Source organism: Typopeltis vanoorti, chromosome 9 (assembly GCF_054136105.1).
Source record: "Typopeltis vanoorti isolate ZY-2024b chromosome 9, IOZ_Tvanoo_1.0, whole genome shotgun sequence".
Taxonomy (NCBI): Eukaryota; Metazoa; Arthropoda; class Arachnida; order Uropygi; family Thelyphonidae; genus Typopeltis; species Typopeltis vanoorti.
The window spans coordinates 38,988,871-39,009,611 of NC_143557.1; the positions used below are offsets into that span (position 1 = coordinate 38,988,871).

At 34.9% G+C, this 20,741-nt stretch overlaps 1 protein-coding gene across 3 annotated transcripts in view; it reads right to left on the reverse strand.

Moving 5' to 3' along the window:
* ecd (ecdysoneless cell cycle regulator) overlaps positions 1-20,741 on the reverse strand; it is a 203,429-nt gene that overhangs the window by 170,264 nt on the left and 12,424 nt on the right. For 2 of the 3 annotated variants that reach the window (XM_090398289.1, XM_090398287.1), the window contains exons 3-4: positions 20,208-20,310; positions 7,860-8,038 (exon numbers count right to left, since the gene is read on the reverse strand). In XM_090398289.1, the coding sequence (XP_090254415.1) occupies positions 7,860-8,038; positions 20,208-20,310 (282 nt within the window). The remainder of the gene's footprint in view (positions 1-7,859; positions 8,039-20,207; positions 20,311-20,741) is intronic. The other variant, XM_090398288.1, reaches the window with a different exon arrangement.

Here is a 20,741-nt window from a genome sequence, read left to right on the forward strand (position 1 = left end):
GCACTTCTTTTGGATATGAATAATGCTAAGTATTATGAGAGGGCCACTACCCAAACCAGTTTCAAACCTTTATCTAGATGTGGCCCTTCTACAAAGCTGAGTATTAAGCATGTCCAAAAGGAAATGTGCTTTGCACACTAAGACAAATATTGTGAAATAATCAGCCTCTATACATACAAATAATCTAGTCATGAAGATACTTGCAGTAAAGCTTGTTTGCTTACACCTGAATGGAAAAATTGAACAAGAAAATAATTTCTTTGCAATAATTGATTTTATAATATCATATAATGTTTTTGTTCTGGATGAGTATAACCTATTTCTAATTCTATGGGAGTGGCCATATGACGTCACAGGAATGTCACATGTAAATAAGAATGCTAGCACTCTGAATGCTAGTATTCAGATCCAGAAGTTAAAATTGGTTTAAACACTATCTTGTATAGAGCTAATTTAGTGTTCTAATTTCTTTCTTATTTGATATAAATTTATCCAGTGGGTTTTCTACAATACCAGTTTTACTAATTCTATAGTATATTTCCGTATTTAATTTGCCATCTTCACTAAAAATTGTGCCTAAACAGCTGAAATGTTTTATTTGTTCTATAGGTCCATCATTCAGTTCATGTTTTCAATGTTTCTGTCTATTTTCATTGTCTTTGTCTTTTTATTGCTGATTTTTATATTAAATTTATTATAACAGTTATTCAATTATTCAGGGAATCTTGCAGACTTGTACCAGATTTATTCAGAAGCATAACATCATCCACAATAAAGTTAAGAGCCAAATCTAATATCAAAAATAGCCAATTTTGATATTAGATTTAACAGCACTTTCCTTCATAATGTGATCCATGTAGACAATGAATAACAGTGGAGATAATGTATATCCTTGTCACACACACTTGATTTAACATCAAACCATCTACCTATAACTCCTTCAAATCAACTGCTGACTTACAGCTTAAATATTGTCATCATCGTCATCAATTTCCTTATATGTACCCTCAAGGGGGTATTCAGGTTACTATTACAGAACTATATGATTAAGTTTACATTATTATTAACCTCCTATCAATTATTTTCCACAAAATCAATCTATTACTTGTGATCACTACAATATTTTCATATCTAACGTTTTGTACTTCTAAGATACTTCTGACTGAATCAATCCACCTAGACATCTGGGTCTCTTTCCTACCAGCTTGGCATCAAGCACTTGTTTTGCTAGCATTTCCTCATCCAATCTATTTAAGTGGCTATACCATACCATATTAGCTTAGTTCTCAGTATTCATTCTTGAATGCTAACATTATAAGCTCTTTGTTTTTAATATAATTAATTTTTTCATTCATTTTAACATAATTCATTATCATTTTTAAAATAATTCTGCCACTGACGCCATAGGTTCATTCCCCTAATTTTTCTCAGAATCTTCATATCTGTGGTCTCTAGTCTTTGATCAAGTGCTTTATTTCTAACCCAACTCTCAGATCCATAACTTAAAACTGATTTGAACATTGCTAGTTTGGTGTTTTGGCTAATTTCTCTCTTCTTCCATATAAATTTATTCAGCTAGTTATCCATCATACCAGCTTTGCTTATTCTGTTGTCTATTTCCAGATTGAACTTGCCATCTTCACTAAAAACTGTGCCTAAATAGCTGAAATATTTTACTTGTTCTTTAAGAACAATTCATCCAGAAAGCAGCTGAAGTTTTCTATGTGCCTGCCTATGTTCATAGTTTTTGGTCACTTTATTGCTGATTTTCATGCCAAATTTGTTATAGCTGTTATTCAATTTAGTTAGAGACTCTTGGAGATTTGCACTAGATGCTTAGGAGTACAACGTTATCTGCATAAAGTAAAGAGCTAAGTTTGACATTTCCAATTCTAATATCAGGTCTAATGCCACTTTCTTTCATTATGTGATCAATATAGATGATGAATAAGAGTGGAAATAATGTGCACCATTGTCTTATCCCTGATTTTACATCAAACCATTTCCTGCATTTGCTTCAAATTCTAACTGCTTGAGTGACAACTTAAATATAGATTATGTATTATTCTGTATAATATTCCATTCACGTCACATAATTGTAGTGTTTTGAAAAGCTTTTCTCTGGGCACTTTGCTGTATGCCTTTTCCATATCTACAAAACTTAAGTACAGATCCCTGTCATATACCCACGATTTCTCAACTATTTGTCTTAAAGTACAAATCTGATCTTGACCTCTATTTGACCTGAACATGGAGAAGAACAAAGTTCAGGGTTCAAGTTTGTTTGTTCTTCTCCAAGTTTCTCTTGAACAATCTCTCAATCTCTTTCTAAATATGCTAGCATAAATCTTACCTGGAACACTTAGTAGAGAAATTCCTCTGCAATTCTCACATTCAGCTTTATTTCCTTTTTTTTACAGATGTGTACTATGAGAGCTCACTCCAATCATATGAAATTCGACTTTCTGACCAGGTCCTCTGAATTATGCAGTGTGGCCACTGCAAAACTTTTACACCCTCATACTTAAGCATTTCTGGTCAAATATCATATGCTCCAGCTACCTATCCACATTTCAAATTTTTTTATGGCATTTTCAATCTCAAAAATTGATATGTACTCCTCTTTGCATTCCTCTTGAAAATTTTCTAGTATGGTTCTGTCACTGCTTGGTTCATTTACCAGTCTTTCAAAGTAATTACTCTAGATACCCAGGATATCCTTATTTTTTATTTTCATGTCACCACTATCATCTTTGATTCCTCTTACAGTACCTCTTTTCTTTATTTCTAAACTTCTTCAATAGCCTTCAGAACATTTTTGCCACCTTCCTGATATTTATTTTCCATACTCTTACCAAAGTCATCCCAAGACTTTTATTTAACTACTTTTACACATAACTTATCTTATTTCATCATTTTTCTCTGTATTCTTTTAGGACATCTGCAGACTTATTTACTAGGAACTTTTGAAATGCTTCCTTAACTTCTTGGATCCACAGGTAAATCTACAATTTATTTGTAAAGGCTGCTCAACTTTAATTCTTCTTAAAAGTTTCTTACATACTACTGTTATTTTCAATGTGATATCCATTTTTTAGGGGTGCTTAAGGGTCAAAGCTATATAAATGAGAGGAGACCTCCACATAGATTTAAAGAAATGCGGAGAACCGATCAGGGCTTCTGACCTAATGTTCAATCCAAACATTCTCAAGGTGCACCCTGTTATGTATCTACCTGGATACTGAATGAGGACGGACTGGCAATTTGGGATTTAGCCAACCAAGTTGTATTCTTATTGGCTTAAACCAAAATATCAAATCATGGTACAACATGACAGAATTTCATGCCAGCTGAGGAGTCGGTAAGTTAAACAAGGCCCCTGTTGTTTTTGCCAGGGAACCATGGTGAACAGGAAAAGTCAGCTACTGGAACAAATCCTAAAACCCAACCCAATTCAATATCACCAGAGTTCAAGATCAGCACTATCAACATAAGAAGACTGAATGGCAAAGAAATGGAGCTAGCTGAGGAATTGGATAAGTACCAGATCGACATAATAGTGTTGACTGAAACAAAAAAGAAAAAACTGGTTAGATCTTTCTGAGCAATAAATACAATGTTATATTCAGGCAATGACGATCAAGGAAATGAATGAGTAGTCATAGTATTCAACACTAAATAGGAGACTAATCTTCTCGAATGGCAGGCAGTATCAAGTAGAGTGATGTGGGCAAATATGAGAATGGGGAACTGGACAATGACACTTATTTGTGCCTATGGTCAGACAGGCACAAATAAGTAACTAAGATAGAAGCAGAGGAATTTTGTGAGGCTTTAGAGAAAGCAACTGACACAATGAAAAAGGAAAAGTTGTTCATTGTTGAGGATCTAAATAGCAGAGTAGGAAATGATTGTCAGACATACAAAAATATTTTGGGAAAATTTGAAGAAAAGAGAAAAGCTAATAATAATGGTAAATATCTGTTGGATTTTTGCTCAGGACATGGACTGGTTATTACTAACACCATGTTCCAACATAAAAAATGTGCACAAATTCACATGGAGAGAAGAGGCAAGGAATAAGAAAAGTCTCACTGACTATGTTATTGTTGATAGTGATGTTTTCTCCCTGGTGCAGAACACCAGAGTGTACAGAGGTTTTGAAATTGGAAGTGATCACTATTTAGTCTTGAGCAGGATAAAATTGAATTTCATATTGAAAAGAATAGCATGTAAGAAAGTTTTTAAAGTGAATAAAAGTTGAGCAGCTCTCAGATGTAAACTGTAGACTAAAATACACAAAGATTATTGAAGAAAAAATGAAAGAGTTTGAGAACAGGAATCAAACCTTGGAGATTCAGTGGCAAACTCTGAAGAAAACATTGATTGATTCTGCAGAGAGGCATGTGGTGAGGTTGTCTGTAAGGAAAGAAAAATCAGAACTCCATGGTGGACACAGGAAGTTAAAGAGGCAATAAAGGAAAAGAAGACAGCATATCAAAAGTTCCTGGCAATTAATTAAGCTTGAGCTCTTAGAGAATACAGAGACAAATGTAAGAAAGCTAAACATTGCATAAAACTAGCTGAACTAAAGTCATGGGAGGACTTTGGTGAGAACATAGAAAATAAATATCAAGAAGGTGGCAAGATATTCTGGAAGTTGTTGAAGAAGCTCAGAAATGGAGGAAAGAGTGCTGTAAAAGGAGTTAGAGATGATAAAGGTGACATGAAAACGGGAGCAAAAGATATCCTTGAAGTATGGAGTAATTACTTTGAAAAATTGCTTAATGAAACAAGCAGTGATGACAGCACAGTGGTAAAAAACACTGACCAGGCATGCAGTCAGGAATACATATCCATACTTGAAGTAGAAAAAAGCCATCAAAAGCCTGAAATGTGGAAAGGCAGCAGGAGTAGATGATATTCGACCAGAAATGCTCAAGTATAAAGGTATAAAAGTCTTACAGTGGCTGCATTGCATAGTTCAGAAGGCCTGAACAGAGGGATGAATTCCAGATGATTGGAGTAGAGCTCTCTCATAGTACCCATATATAAAAAAAAAAGGGAAATAAAACTGAATGTTAGAATTACAGAGGTATTTCTCAACTGAGTGTTCCTGGTAAGATATATGCAAGTATACTTGAGAAGGATTGTGGAAGAAAAACTTGGTGAAGAACAGCTGGATTTAAGTTTTGTAGATCTGGAAAAGGTATATGACAAGGTGCCAAGAGAGAAGCTATTCAAAACGCTACAGTTCTATGGTGTCAATGGGGCATTATATCAAGCAATATTTAGTCTTTATTCAAGTTGTAAGTCAGCAGTTAGAATTGAAGGAAGTACAGGAAGATGGTTTAATGTTAAATGTGGTGTCAGACAAGGATGTACATTATCCCCTCAGTATTTCATTATCTATATGGATCACAATATGAAAGAAAGTGGTATTAAACATGATATCAAAATTAGAGATGTTAATCTCAGCTGTTTGCTTTAAGCAGATGATGTTATACTTCTAAATAAATCCACTGCAAGTTTCCCTGACTAAATTGAATAACTCTTGTAATAGATTTGGTTTGAAGGTCAGCAATAACAAGACAATTAAAATGGCAGAAGCATTAAAATATCAACTGCATTGTGAATGGAGAACCTATAGAACAAGTAAAACATTTTAGCTACTTAGACACGATTTTTAGTGAAGATGATAAACTAAATATGGAAATAGACAACAAAATCAACAAAGCTGGTATGGTGGGAAGTCAGCTGAATAAATTTATATGGAGTAAGAGAGAAATTAGCCAAACACTAAACTAGCTGTATACAAGACAGTGTTCAAGCCAATTTTAACTTATGGATCTGAGAGCTGGGTGAGAAGTAAAACACTTGACCAAAGACTAGAGACCGAAGATATGAGAGTCCTGTGAAAGATTAGGGGCATGAACAGATGGCATCAATGGCAATTATCATATTAAAAACAAGGATATTAGGAAAGAACTTGACATTGTTAGCATCCAGGAATGTGTTACCAGTGCGAATTTCAGGTGGTATGGTCACTTATAAGTCTGGGATGGGAAAGATTAGCAAAACAAGTGTTCTCTTCCATGTTGGCTGGAAAAAGACCTAGAGTAAGACTAAGATATAGGTGAACTGATACAGTAAAAAGTGCCTTAGAAGATAGAAATATAAGATCTGAACAATGTTGGAGTGTTGACAGCTAACAGACTGATTTGGAGGAAAATTGTAGATAGGAAGTTAGTAATGATGTAAATTTTTCATGTAGTACTATCATATCCTGTACACCCCTTGAGGGAACATGTCAGAAATTTGATGATGATATCCATTTTTATCCTGCTTAGTACTAAGTAATGATCACTTCCAATTTCAAATCTTCTGGACACTCTTCTATCCTGAACCAGCATGATGATATCAGTATCAATGTCACTGATAGTATCAATTTGGCTTTTCGTATTTCTTGTTTCTTCTCTCCATGTGAACTCGACTACATCTTTATGTTGAAACATGCCATTATTAATGACTAGTCCATGTCTTGAGAGGAAGTCCAGTTATTACCATTATTATTAGCTTTGCTCTTTTGTCCAGATTTTCCCAAAATGTTCCTATATACCTGGTGGGACTCATTTCATACTCTGTTGTTCAGACCTCCAACAAGGACCACTTTTTCTATTTTCTTTATGGCAGCTGCCTGTTCTAATGACTCAAAAAAATTCCTCCTTTAGAAGAACCTTCTGTGGAGCCATAGGCACAAATAAGTTTCATTCTCCATTTCCCCCAATTTGAAGTATGCCCACCAGTGGCGGCTCGTGGGGGTGCTGCAACTTTCGAAATATACATACACACTGTAAGTACTGTATATACGTGTTTGGATAAAATATCAAAATTATGGTAAAAATTTTTAAAAAAATTAAACATGAAAAAATATTGTTTATTATCAATAAAATTATACAGTTTAGTATAATTCAAAATTACTTAAAAATAAAATCCATTCCTTTAACTGTAATTAAAGGGGATTTAAAATTTTTGGACATTACAATTAAATCCTTTAATTGTAATGTCCAAATATTTAAAGAGACGGAGTAAACACGATAAGCACTACGAAACTCTACTACCGGCACAAACTGCATATAAACAACAGTGGAACTGCACGATGGACAGTGGTGCATTATGCTAATAACCTGCATATGCTTGAGAGCGTAGCAATGTGACACTGTGGTAAACACGGTGCTGCTAGTGTCCTTCGCCCTCTCAAGTGCTACAAGATGGATTTTTATTATTTTTTTATACAAAATAAGAGAATGGTATAGGATTGTTGATGATAAAATTAAATATTACAAGCAAATATAAATAAATTAATAAATATATTTATAAATCGAGAAAAATTGATGGTGCTGCAGTTCCGCAGTGCCTATGCACGAGCCACCCCTGATGCCCGCATAACTATACTTGAAACTGCCTTACAATCAAGAAGTTTATCTTCATGTAGCTGACTTTGCACTGTTGGCCCTGTTCGTGTAAACATGCCCCCCCCCCCTTTCTCAAATCTCTTCCCATCCAAAGTACTAACATACATTAGGATATTTGTATACATTAGGAAATCCGTATACATTTGAATACAGATTTCATCATTTTCTTTTGCTAACAGTATATTTTAGTTAAGCATTTTCTTTCTTAAGAATGAATTTCTAATAGTTAATAAACACTAAGAAATTCTATGGAAGTGATGACCTAGAGTAAGACCACATATAAAGTTGCAAGCTCAATCAATCCATTATGCTTGCAACTGTAGGGTAATATCAGTATAGTAATTGTTGCATATATTGTATTAATTAAAATTTAGTAACACTTACCCACATATACGATGCTCGATCGATTTTTGTACAGCATCATTGGCTAAAGCATAACAGGAATGCTGCCTAATGACTAAAATTGCATGTGAAATCGTGGGTGTTTCCTTAGGCAGTGAAGTGATTTCAGCTGGATTCTTGGCAACAGGAATTATATGCAATTTACCTTGATACAAATAAATCTTAAAAAGAAAATTAAGACATTTTCACAAATGAAGTATCAAATAAATCTACAAAAATTGTATTTTACTCATTTATCTTTTACAGTAAAAACCTCCTTTTCACTTGAAGAATTGTCAAATATATTAATTTAAAACCGTATCATTAAGACAGAATTTCAGTTTCAATGAGCTAAGCTCGTATGTTTCATCTACTTCATTTAATTACTTTCACAGCAGTTATCATATTATTCCTATTAATTGTGATAAAACAAACTGGCATTATAAATGAAATAATTAGATTAGCAGAACACTGGGAATACAAATCTAACATTCTATTTATAGAATAAATTATATTCCTCATATTTTGGATTAGTTATTTCTTTGGTAATGGTAGTTCCTTTTTATATCTTTCTTAACCTTTACACTGGCAAGCTCAAGTTATTTTGAGCATTATAATAAAGCGTTCAAGATAACGTGTGTCCTAGCTGAACTTGAGCATTCTAGAACATATTTTTAAATTAAAAAAAAACTTGGCTGAATCAACTTTTAAACGTGTTTGCATCTTGCAGGTATGTTCTGACATCCATAATGAATATTAATTCCACTCAAACATTTTTTTGACTGTATCTGCTATCTTGAGGAAAATAGTTGTATTGATGCACATATCAGAAGAAATTTCCTGGCCAATGGTCCATACTTCCCAATGTCAATAAAAATGGCATCTAAGTACAGTCATCCCTCAACTTACGTACGGGTTCCATTCCTTCTCGCAGGATGTAAGTCGATACATGAAATCAACAGAGTTATAGGGGTTAGGGACTTAATCGTAATAAGTATACTCTCATTTTAATTTTTAAACCTTATTATAAAACTGTACTGTGTGTTAGTGCTGCAATAAATGTGATGTTTTCCTATACTTGTATTGTAACATCTTTATTCTCTTATATCTCTATGCTTATTTACTAATTAGCAGTGCACGCTTTCTCTCTCATAACCATTCTCACTTACTTTACTGCGTTTATCCACCTTCCGCATTTATTAGTCGTATGCCTATGAACACTGAAAAATTTATTTGTCAGATTGCACCATCAGTATATGAAATATTCGGCATAAGACTCAATAAAACTTCTGGTAGATCTTTCTCTCTCTTTTACTAGCGTAAATTCCTTCAACTAAGTTTACATAAACAGTCGTGGTTCTTAAGTAATAAAACTGCGCTTCTAATGTCTTAGTTGTTTCCTGCTCAAAAGTCCAATTTATTTAGGAACAGTGCAGTTGTAAAATAAAGGATCAGGCAGCACTCTTTTAACAAATAATTAAAACACATTTATTTACATTAATATGAAACATACATGAATCAAACAACAGGGAGATTGCTTTCTCTACCCATCTATAAAATCTTTAGTATAAAATAAGAACCCTTTCACTTCAACACTAAATAATCTGTTTAACTCTAAAATTTATTTACTCTCTGCTTACAAATTCAACTTATTAAACTTCTAGTTTACTCGCAAAGAGGTTATTTTTACAAATTAGATATCAACTTCTAACATGCCAATTCACTCTCTTATGGACACTTCTTATTACTATTAAACTAATTCTTAAGTCCATATACAACATATCTCCTAGATTATAAGAAAAAATATACAAAGGGAAGTAACTTACAGAGGCTCTGTATCGTACATTCAGTCAAGTCTTTTACTTAAGTCTTTAGGACTTTTCTTTCATCTCGAGTTTTAGGCTTCCTTCAGGAGTGTCTTGCTACAGCAGTATCACTTTGGGATATTAACAGGCTTTTTGACTGCAGTCTGCGGTACTTAAATAGCACATATACAAGAGGTTTCAGCATGCGAGCAAATTCTCCTCTGGATCCTTACTTCAGGAACTATTGCTTCTAATTGCCGCCACTTCTGCTACTAATTGCCGATCACTGTAACTGCCGCTGACTGGCTCTAGCTCTTTTCGGTAACAGCGCTTCGTCTTTGCTCTATTGGTAACTGGATCTCGGCTCTTCTCTTTAGTAACTGGGGGTCTTGCCTCACCTCTTTTCTCTGCCACCACTGCTCTGGTTTGGATTCAGCTTATGGTCGGCTCAGTCCGCTTTTATTTTGCGATCTCGGTTTATGGCACTAAGGATAGTTAAACCCCGAAGAATTCGGCACGACTCCTTCATCTTCCTTTAAGTTCAACCCGCACTTTGTTTTCTCCGTGCACTCTTTTGATCGTAAGTTGCTGGCCAGCGTAAAGTTTTTTGAACCTTTTAGACTGACTTTAGAAGTGTTTATGCACAGAGCTTGTAAACACTTTCTCTTACACACAAAAGGGGTGCTTAAGGGTCAAAGCTGTATAACTGAGAGGAGACCTCCGCATAGCCTTTAAAGGAATGCGGAGAACCGACCATGGCTTCTGACCTAATGTCCAATCCTCACCTTCTCGATGTGCACCCTGTTGGGTATCTACTTGGATATTGAACGAACGAGGATGAGCTGGCAATTTGAGATTTAGCTGAAATTGTATTCTTATTGGTTAAACGAAAATAAAAAAAATGATGGTACAACATGAAAAAATTTCATGCCGGCTGGGACTTCGCCCAGTTAAACAAGACCCCCGTTATTTTCGCCAGGGAACCAGGGCGAACAGCGAAAAGTCAGCTACTGGAACAAATCTGAAAACAAACCCCAACTCAACATCACCAGAGTTAAAGATCGGTACTATCAACGTAAGAAGACTGAATGGCAAAGAAATGGAGCTAGCTGAGGAATTAGATAAGTACCAGATCAACATAATAGGGGTGACTGAAACAAAAAAGACAAAAACTGGTGAGATCTTTCTGAGCAATAAATACAAAATGTTATATTCAGGCAATGACAATCAAGGAAAAGAAGGAGTAGCCATAGTATTCAACACAAAATATGAGGCTAATCTTCTTGAATGGCAGTCAGTCTCAAGCAGAGTAATATGGGCAAATATGAGAATGGGGAACTGGACAATGAGACTTATTTGTGCCTATGGTCCCACAGAAGGTTCTACTAAGTTAGAAGTGTAGGAATTTTTTGAGGCTCAAGAGAAAGCTACTGACATAATGAAAAAAGAAAAGTTGGTCATCGTTGGGGATCTAAATAGCAGAGTAGGAAGTGATTGTCAGACATACAAAAATGTTTTGGGAAAATTTGGAGAAAAGAGCAAAGCTAATAATAATGGCAAATATCTGTTGGATTTCTGCTCAGGACATGGACTGGTTATTACTAACACCGTATTCCAACATAAAAATGTGCACAAATTCACATGGAGAGAAGAGGCTGGGAATAAGAAAAGTCTCATTGACTATGTTATTGTTGATAGTGATTTTTTCTCCCTGGTGCAGGACACCAGAGTGTACACAGAGGATTTGAAATTGGAAGCGATCACTATTTAGTCTTGAGCAGGATAAAATTGAATTTCATATTGAAAAGAATAACATGTAAGAAAGTTTTAAAGCAAATAAAAGTGGAGTAGCTCTCAGATGTGAACTGTAGACTAAAATACACAAACATTATTGAAGAAAAAATGAAAGAGTTTGAGAACAGGAATCTAACATTGGAGATTCAGTGGCAAACTCTGAAGAAAACATTGACTGATTCTGCCAGAGAGGCATGTGGTGAGGTTGTCTGCAAAGATAAAAAAAATCAGAACTCCCTGGTGGACACAGGAAGTTAAAGAGGCAGTGAAGGAAAAGAAGAAAGCATCAAAAGTTCCTGTCAAATAAGTCAGCTTGTGCTCATAGAGAATACAGAGAGAAATGTAAAAAAGTAAAATACTGTGTAAAACTAGCTAAACAAAAGTCATGGGAAGACTTTGGCAAGAATATAGAAAATAAATATCAGGAAGATGGCAAAACATTCTGGAGGCTGTTGAAAAAGTTCAGAAATGGAGGAAAGAGTGCAATAAAAGAAATTAGAGATGATAAAGTTGACATGAAAACAGGAGAAAAAGATATCCTTGAAGTATGGAGTAATTACTTTGAAAAACTGCTAAAAGAAACAAGCAGTGATGATAGCACAGTGGTAAAAAACACTGACCATGCATATCCATACTTGAAGTAGAAAAAGCCATCAAAGACTTGAAATGTGGAAAGGCAGCAGGAGTAGATGATATTCGACCAGAAATGCTGAAGTATGGTGGTATAAGAGTCTTACAGTGGCTGCACTGCATAGTTCAGAAAGCCTGGACAGAGGGACGAATTCCCGATGATTGGAGTAGAGCTCTCATAGTACCCATATATAAAAAGGGAAATAAAACTGAATGTGAGAATTACAGAGGTATTTCCCTACTGAGTGTTCCTGGTAAGATCGATGCAAGTATACTTGAGAAACGGTTGAGAAGAATTGTGGAAGAAAAGCTTGGTGAAGAACAAGCTGGATTCAGGCCAAATAGAGGCTATCAGGATCAGATCTTCACTTTACGACAAATAGTCGAGAAAGCATGGGAATATAACAGAGATCTGTATTTAAGTTTTGTCAATTTGGAAAAGGCATATGACAAGGTGCCAAGAGAGACGCTATTCAATACGCTGAAGTTATATGGTGTCAATGGGGCATTATATCAAGCAATACTTAGTCTTTATTTGAGTTGCAAGTCAGCAGTTAGAATTGAAGGAAGTACAGGAAGATTGTTTAATGTTAAATCTGGTGTGAGACAAGGATGTACATTATCCCCTCTGTTATTCATTATCTATATGGATCACATTATGAAGGAAAGTGGTATTAAACATGATATCAAAATTGGAGATGTTAATGTCAGCTCTTTGCTTTATGCAGATGATGTTATACTTCTAAATAAATATGCTACAAGTCTGCAAGATTCTCTGACTAAATTGAATAGCTGTTGTAATAGATATGGTATGAAGGTCAGCAATAAAAAGACAAAGACAATGAAAATAGGCAGAATCATTGAAAATGTCAATTGTGTTGTGAATGGAGAACCTGTGGAACAAGTAAAACATTTCAGCTACTTAGGCACGATTTTACTGAGGATGGTAAATTAAATATAGAAATAGAGAACAGAATCAGCAAAGCTGGTATGGTGGGAAGTCAATTGAATAAATTCATATGGAATAAGAGAGAAATTAATCAGAACACTAAAATAGAGACCACAGATATGAGAGTCCTGAGAAAATTATAGGCATGAACAGATGGCATCAATGGCAATATCATATTAAAATTGAGGATATTATGAAAGAACTTGACATTGTCAGCATCCATTAATGCGTTAGCAGAGCTAATCTCAGATGGTATGGTCACTTAAACAGAATGGGCAAAGAAAGATTAGCCAAACAAGTGTTCTCTGCCAGGTTGGCAGCAAAACGACCCAGAGGAAGACCGAGATATAGGTGGATTGATACAGTACAAAGTGCTTTAGACGATAGAAATATAAGATCTGATAATGTTGGAGTCTTGACAAGTAACAGACTGATTTGGAGGAAAATTGTAGATAGGAAGTTAGTAATGATGTAATTTTTTTCATGTAGTACTATCGTATCCTGTACACCCCTTGAGGGTACATGGCAGGAATTTGATGATGATGATAACAAAATTTGTAAACAACCTTTCTTATGCCCTCACAGAGAGCTATTGCACAACATTCTGGTGGCAAAACATTGCCTTCATTTTTGACATTCTAAAATATTGTCGTTAAAGGAGTAAATACGGTTAATTTCCATAGGATTATTTACAATAATATCTAGCATAAAACATACAGAGACAAACAAGGTTATTTTTACAATATTCTCATGGGACTTGACCTCTGTAAAAAATCGATGTAAAGTTTGAGTTTTACAGTGCCACTATAAAACAGGAGAATAATCACCCAAATCTCTCCACAATCACATCTTCATTACCTTCCCTGTGTGAATGATCAGGCTGTGGCTCTTCTGGTGTAACCTTTGTTTTTTTTGATGAAAATGTCCAATGTGCTTTGCTTATTCCTCTTCTTCTTTTCATCATAAATTTGTTCATAGCAAGCAAACACATCATATACTTTCGTTTATATTATTAAGTAGCGTTCAACATTGGGGGTCCATGTCTTCAGCCATTTTGAGAACATCGCTAACTGCAAAGAACGTTTCTGCAAGACCCTTCACTGTAAATTGTTTAACTACCTCTTCCTGTTTCTCGGAGGAACAACTGTTTTCCTCTTCTGCAACAGTTGTTCCTCCAGTTCGACCAATTCTTCGTTGGTCAACTCTTCAGGGGAACTTTCTATAAGTTGAATTATGTCATCATTCACTTCAAGAATAAACACAAATAAATAGATAAAATATAGACGAAAATTGATTGTCTCTTTATTTTTGAGTTTTGTACAGATCATTGATTTCGCCATACCGAACTGCATAGCAAGATCCAAGACAGAATGCCATTTTCATGTTTGGATATGATTTCTTTTTTTTTCACCTCTATCGTGGTTCAAGCCACTTTTCTTTTCGCTTTGCTGCTATCACTATCCTTCTTCAACTCCACAGCGGCTTATTTAATAATAATTTATAAAAAAAAAAAACACAAAATACAAAGAAAATCAAGAAAAGGCACTGAAAATTCAAGAATGTGAATGAATTTAAGGGGAAGTATGACAGGTATTGTGTGAATAATGGTTAGTATGCAATGTTGGGTCTCTCTCCCATGATGAGTCTTTTTCCATGGAGGCACCTTATAATAATATATAATAGGTGTCTTAAATTAATTAATTCTCCAGAAATTTCAGAAGGTGTCTGCACTGAGCAGAGGCTACGGCGTAACTGACGCTCTCCCACCGTAATCTCAGCCCGCAGAGCATGTGGTTGCGGTTTGCCTGTTCGGGAACCGAAATTCTGTTCGGAAACCAATTTGTTCGAGATAAGAGTCATTCAACAACTGAGTATTCCATCAACCAAGATCCTGTATGACCCTTTGAGAAGTTTGTAAGTTTCAATCATATCACCTCTTTTTCTCCTGTTTCCAAGTGTCATTTTTAACACTGTACTTTGCACTCTCTTTCTCTCTCTCTCTCTCCACTGTATCAGAATCACAATGGAAACCAGGAGATCAGACCTGCACACAACAGTCCAAGTGAGGTCTTATCAAGGCCTTGTAAAGAGATAAAATGGCATCCTTATCTTTACACATGAAAGTTCATTTCAGCATTACAATTAACTTTTGAGTTGTATTTGCAATCTTTACTACATGGCCCCTGAACTTCAACTTACTATCTACTAACAATCCAAGATCCCTAACTTGATCAGTTTCTTCTAACATAATTCCACCAATTTAATACGACAATGGATATCTAATCATGCCAAAATGCATGACTTTACATTTACTCACATTGAACTGACATCCATTTTCCCATACCCACAATTCCAGCCTATTCAAATCATTCTGCAAGTACTGCATATCAGCAGCATTCCTGATTACCCTACCTATCTTCGCATTGTCAGCAAATAGCTGTATGTTGCCTGTCCACTCCTTCCCAATATCATTACTGATCCTTGTGGTACACCACTGGTTACCTTAATCTTACAGAATCACATATCCCATATATACCACTTTTTGATATCTGTTAGTCAACCATTCTCTTATTCGCACTAATATTTTATAATCAAATGGATATTCTCCCCTTTACGCAACAATCTATCATTGTGTATTCTGTCAAAAGCCTTAGGAAAATCCAAAAGCATCATGGTGTATCCATTCCCTTTGTCTAGTTCAATGGTAACATTATTATAGAATGTGAGCAAGTTGTTAAAACATGACCTTTTCTTAGTAAACCCATGCTGTTCATTGCAAAGTAGAGATTCACTGCCAACCCATTTCTGAATGCGAGCCCTAACCAATTTTTCCCAAACTTTTCACCAGCACTCCTGAGATACTGATTGGTCGATAGTTTGATACATCAGGTTTTTGTCTTTGCACCACTCTTGTGCATATATGTGTATGTGTGTGTGTGTTGTATGCCAAGTCACAATGTAAAATGTATTTTTAGTTGTGGGCTGCACTCAGAAAAGTTTGAAAAACAGTGGTGTAAGTGATAAAGAGATTAGCGAAAGCCAAGAAAAGTGAATATAGCACAAATATAGTGATTGTTGTCTTCCTGCTTTGGTTTTTTGGACAAGGAACTTAGGGGATAAGATGATGATGCTGATGTTCTAGCAAAAATCTCTCCAAATGCTGTTGAGGAGCTGTGCAGTCATTATGTTCTAAGCTGGAGCTGATGGATAGCATATCTGCCTTTCATTTTCTGGATTTTTTCCCATATTTCTTTGCTGTTGGTGGATCTTGTTACAGAAAATGCATATTGGATCTGGGATTCCTTCTGGCTCTGTGGATAGATGTATCTTGTTTAGGCTCAAGCACATTTGAAAGCAATTAGGATTGTTGTTGTAGTGAGGTATCTGCAGAAAATACTTCAAGCTTTTCTCTGGGATTCTTTGGTTGCTGTGCAACTGTCATTCCACTGTGGCTTAGGAAAGTATGGAAACCAACTAGATGTTTTAGGAATTGCAGTTGTGGCAGATTGTATAATACACTTCATTACATGATTCACTGGATCACTGACAGGAGATGAAGTGACCATCTCTCTGTAGAATTCTGCTAATGAAGAACAGGTGAACTAGTCAGCTTGCTCAATTTTCCACTGACATTCGTGATGCAGAACATGGTTGCCAATGCAGAAAGGATGATATCATGGGAATAGGTTAGATCATTCCCAAATAGGTTATCAGTTTCCCACTTAAACAGGAAAAAGGAGGATGATCAGAGTTAAGATGATGGCAGTGAATTTCTGAGTAGGAGTAGGCATATGGAAGAAGGTATTGCTTCCTGTGTTTAAGAGGGAGAGATTATTGTTGCTGAGCATAAGCTCAACCAGTCTTCTTCTAATGTTTGTGTAGGCACTACAACACAAAATATTGTGTCCATTTAAATCCCCATTTAAAAGTAATGGGGATGGTAACTACAATATGCCATAATCAAGGTCATTTTTGGGATACATATGCAGCAAAGAAGGAAGGCATATGCAACATGCTGCTATTAGAATTCCAAATGAGATCAGATAGCAACTGCTTCTATGTTCATGTTAAGGCTGGTGGCTCCTCTCTGGGTAGATCCATCTCCAGTCCTCTCCTTGTGACTGATGGTAACATTACAGAATGCCAGATCACTCAGCTTTAGACAAGTTTCCTGCAGGCAGAAACATATCGATTTATACTTCTACAAGACAGCTTTGATGTCAGTGATGTTTTGTTGGAATCGTTGACAATTCCATTGCAAGAATGTTTTCATTATTTCTTTTTGGTAGTATCACCTGGCTCCTATGTGGAGAGGTTTCATTTTCATTAGTCTTGATTTTTTTTCTTTTTTGTGAGTGGTGGATAGCCAGTATCCACCTGTTAACAGTATGATATGCATTTTTTTTCAGATTTACTATTTTCAAACAGCAGTAATAAGTTTCACCTCAGTTATCACTGTCAATGTCAGTATTTTCATACAGCACATTTTTAGTAATAGTTAAAATGAATTTTCTCCATTTTCTTGCAAAATACATCAGCACAGCTTGTAACATTTCTTTTGTGATAATGTTGTCATTTTTTTTTAATCTATTCACTTAGTTTTATCTTGACATTGTCTTGGAGATGGTTTTTAATATTTTCAAAATTCTTCATAAAGATTACAGTATTTTAACCTCCTTACCAGCCAAGCTGGATGAAAGAGTCAGCTATCTTAGCATTTTTATGGATCTAAACATCATCAGCATTCTACCTTTCATTATGTAATTACCCTTCTCTGCCGTTAATCCTTTAATGATTGTAGTGCCATTAGCAGACTAACTGTGATGGAGCAACCTTTGCATCATTTGACTTACCGTGTCTATTGTATTATTTGGAATATTCTTCATGTCCTGTTATATTTAACTTTTGCTTCACAATTTACTGTGTATCTTCCCAAAAATAAAAATGAATTTCACATATGCAAAAATATATAATCAATCCTGAAATGACTACAGATCAGCCTTTGCAATGAATTTATTTAGCAGTAGTAAATGGAACAAGACAATTTATGTTCTCTAGGAAACAGGAAATACAAAACAAGAATAGGGAGATTTGGTGAAGATACTGGTAATTAATATTCTCATAAACTGTAAGATTTTGTCATTTATAATATGAAAATAATGAACTCAGTATTTAAACATAAAGAAATAAATAAATATACATGGTCAGCCAGAGGATATAACTCAGTTATTGACTACACTATCCCGAATTTTAAATTAACGGAGTTAATCCTAGAAGTCAGCATATATTGAGGCCTTGAATTAAACTCTAACCATTTCATTGTATTGGAAAATTCAATTTAAACTAAAATGGCCAGTTTAAAAAAAACTAAATTAAAACTAAATATAAATAAATGGAAAATAACTATCAACTGAGTTACAAAATTTCTTCATTACAAGATCCCCATAATAGGCAACAATATCAGAAATTCACTGATTTAAAAGCAGAAATCAGTGATCAAGATCAAATCCTGACAAGAAAGCTTAGGAATAAAGAATAAATGGAACAGACAAAGAAGACTATGAAACTGGGACAAAGAAATAGAAACGATTATAAAAACAAAAATAGAGAATTACCAGAAATGGCTCAATTCCAAGACAATAGAAACAAAAATAGAGTACAACTGCAAAAGAAGAAGGAAAAAACATAGAGATGGAAAAATTTTGTATAACTGAACTAGAAAAGGATATAACTAAGCCATAACCAAAAACCTATAAAATACACGAACAAAGTAATAAAAGAAAAGGTAAAATACAAATAATAGATTTAGAAAAATGGGTAACTCATTTTCAAAATCTCTGGACTGGTGATAATAAAGTAAACTTTTATACAACAAAAAATGATTTAACAGAAAATATTTTGAATATTTTGATTTCAGAACTAAAAAATACAATTTCAAATGAGGAATGACAGTGGAAAGTCTGTTTGACAGAGGAAGTCAAACAGACTGGCAAGAATACCTTGGAAACTTGCCTGCTAAGATGGGCACATGCAATACTGTTAGGTTTAATTAGAATAGTTTGATAAATAGATAACATTAAATCAGCATCAAGCATATGGCTGAAACAGATGATCAATGCAAGATAAAGAAAAGGGATCAACTTGGATTGTAAAGGCTAACAGATGTGATACAACTAATAAAACGACTGAATTGAAATCAGGAGCAAAAAGAGTTGCATACCATATGTGAGACATCCCAAATGGTATATAAAAACATACTACTATTTGGGATATACTAGGCCTGTTTAATTGGAAATCAAATGAACAAAGGAGCAGCAGCACTGGATGATACAGCAGAATGGTTGCATAGAGTGATGAAATCTGATTTACTATTCAATGCGAATCGAAGGACAACTGTATAGTGACAACAACATGAAGCATCATGCCTGGTTGCAAGGAAAGGCAGCAGAGATCATCTAAGACATGTTTTCCTGGCATTCTTTAGTAGACCCTTCAAATTAGTAGAGCAGTCGCTGAATTTTGAAGACTATCATATTGTTACCAACTAAGTATACTTGATTCGTGCTGATCATTCACCATGTATGCAATGGACACTTCCAAAAGGATTAAGGTATGTGTTGTAAAGCAGTGATTATACAAACATGACAGTGACTTTAGTTTCATTTATTTACCGATATCCTCTATCACCTACATCTTGATCAGATGATGGACATATATAGGAAATAGTGGAACAAGATGTTCAGGAAAGAGAGATTCCATCAAAATTTCATGAGACTGCAGGAATTCACTACAGCTATATGGACAAAAACATCATCATCATCAAATTCCTGCCATGTACCCTCAAGGGGTGTACAGGATATGATAGTACTACATGAAAAAAATTATAGAATACAGAATGGACAAAAACATCTGTGGATTATTCTAAGAACCTTGTAGAGTCAATATGTTAAGATGTTGACTCCACTATGCTCACAGTGGTCTGAGAACTATGAAGCACATATCTCTAACAGACCAGCCACTGCAGTATAGGTTTACAACCTTTTGTGGACAGGATTAAAAATAACTTACTAATATCTTTCTTTCAAACTTCATGGTTTGCAGTACTAGCAATCGTCATGTACAAATACACACTTCTAAAGAAGAAATTATTAGAAATAAAATATCTGTACTTACTCTATTTATACTTGTGTCAGGATTAAGCCACTTTGGAATGTAATCTGCAGCTTCAATCAGCAAAAATTCACCATCATTGTCTTCTAGTCTGTAAAATAAATATCTGAAAATATCAGTATATCCAAAAGCAAACCAAAAAGAAAGTGATGAAATCTATTTTTATTAATCAGGAGGAAGTACAAAAACAATCATCAAATTCCCATAAATATCAAACATGTCCAAGTGTGCTATAATACTACTAAAGGATTATATTACTACCAGTTCCCCATAACAATTTTTCCACAAATTGATCTGTTATATTCAAGATGCCAATATTAAAATATTATAATTTGGTCATTTAGGGAACTTCACACTGCATCCACCTGGATCTTGGTCTTTCTGTAGGCCATCTTTTACCTTCCATCCTGACATAAAACACCTGTTCTGCTAATCTGTTCTTTCTGATTATGTTTTTAAGTGACCATATCAACTTAGATTAGCTCTGCTGATACATTCCTGAATGCTAACAATGTCAAGGTCCTTCCTATTATCTTC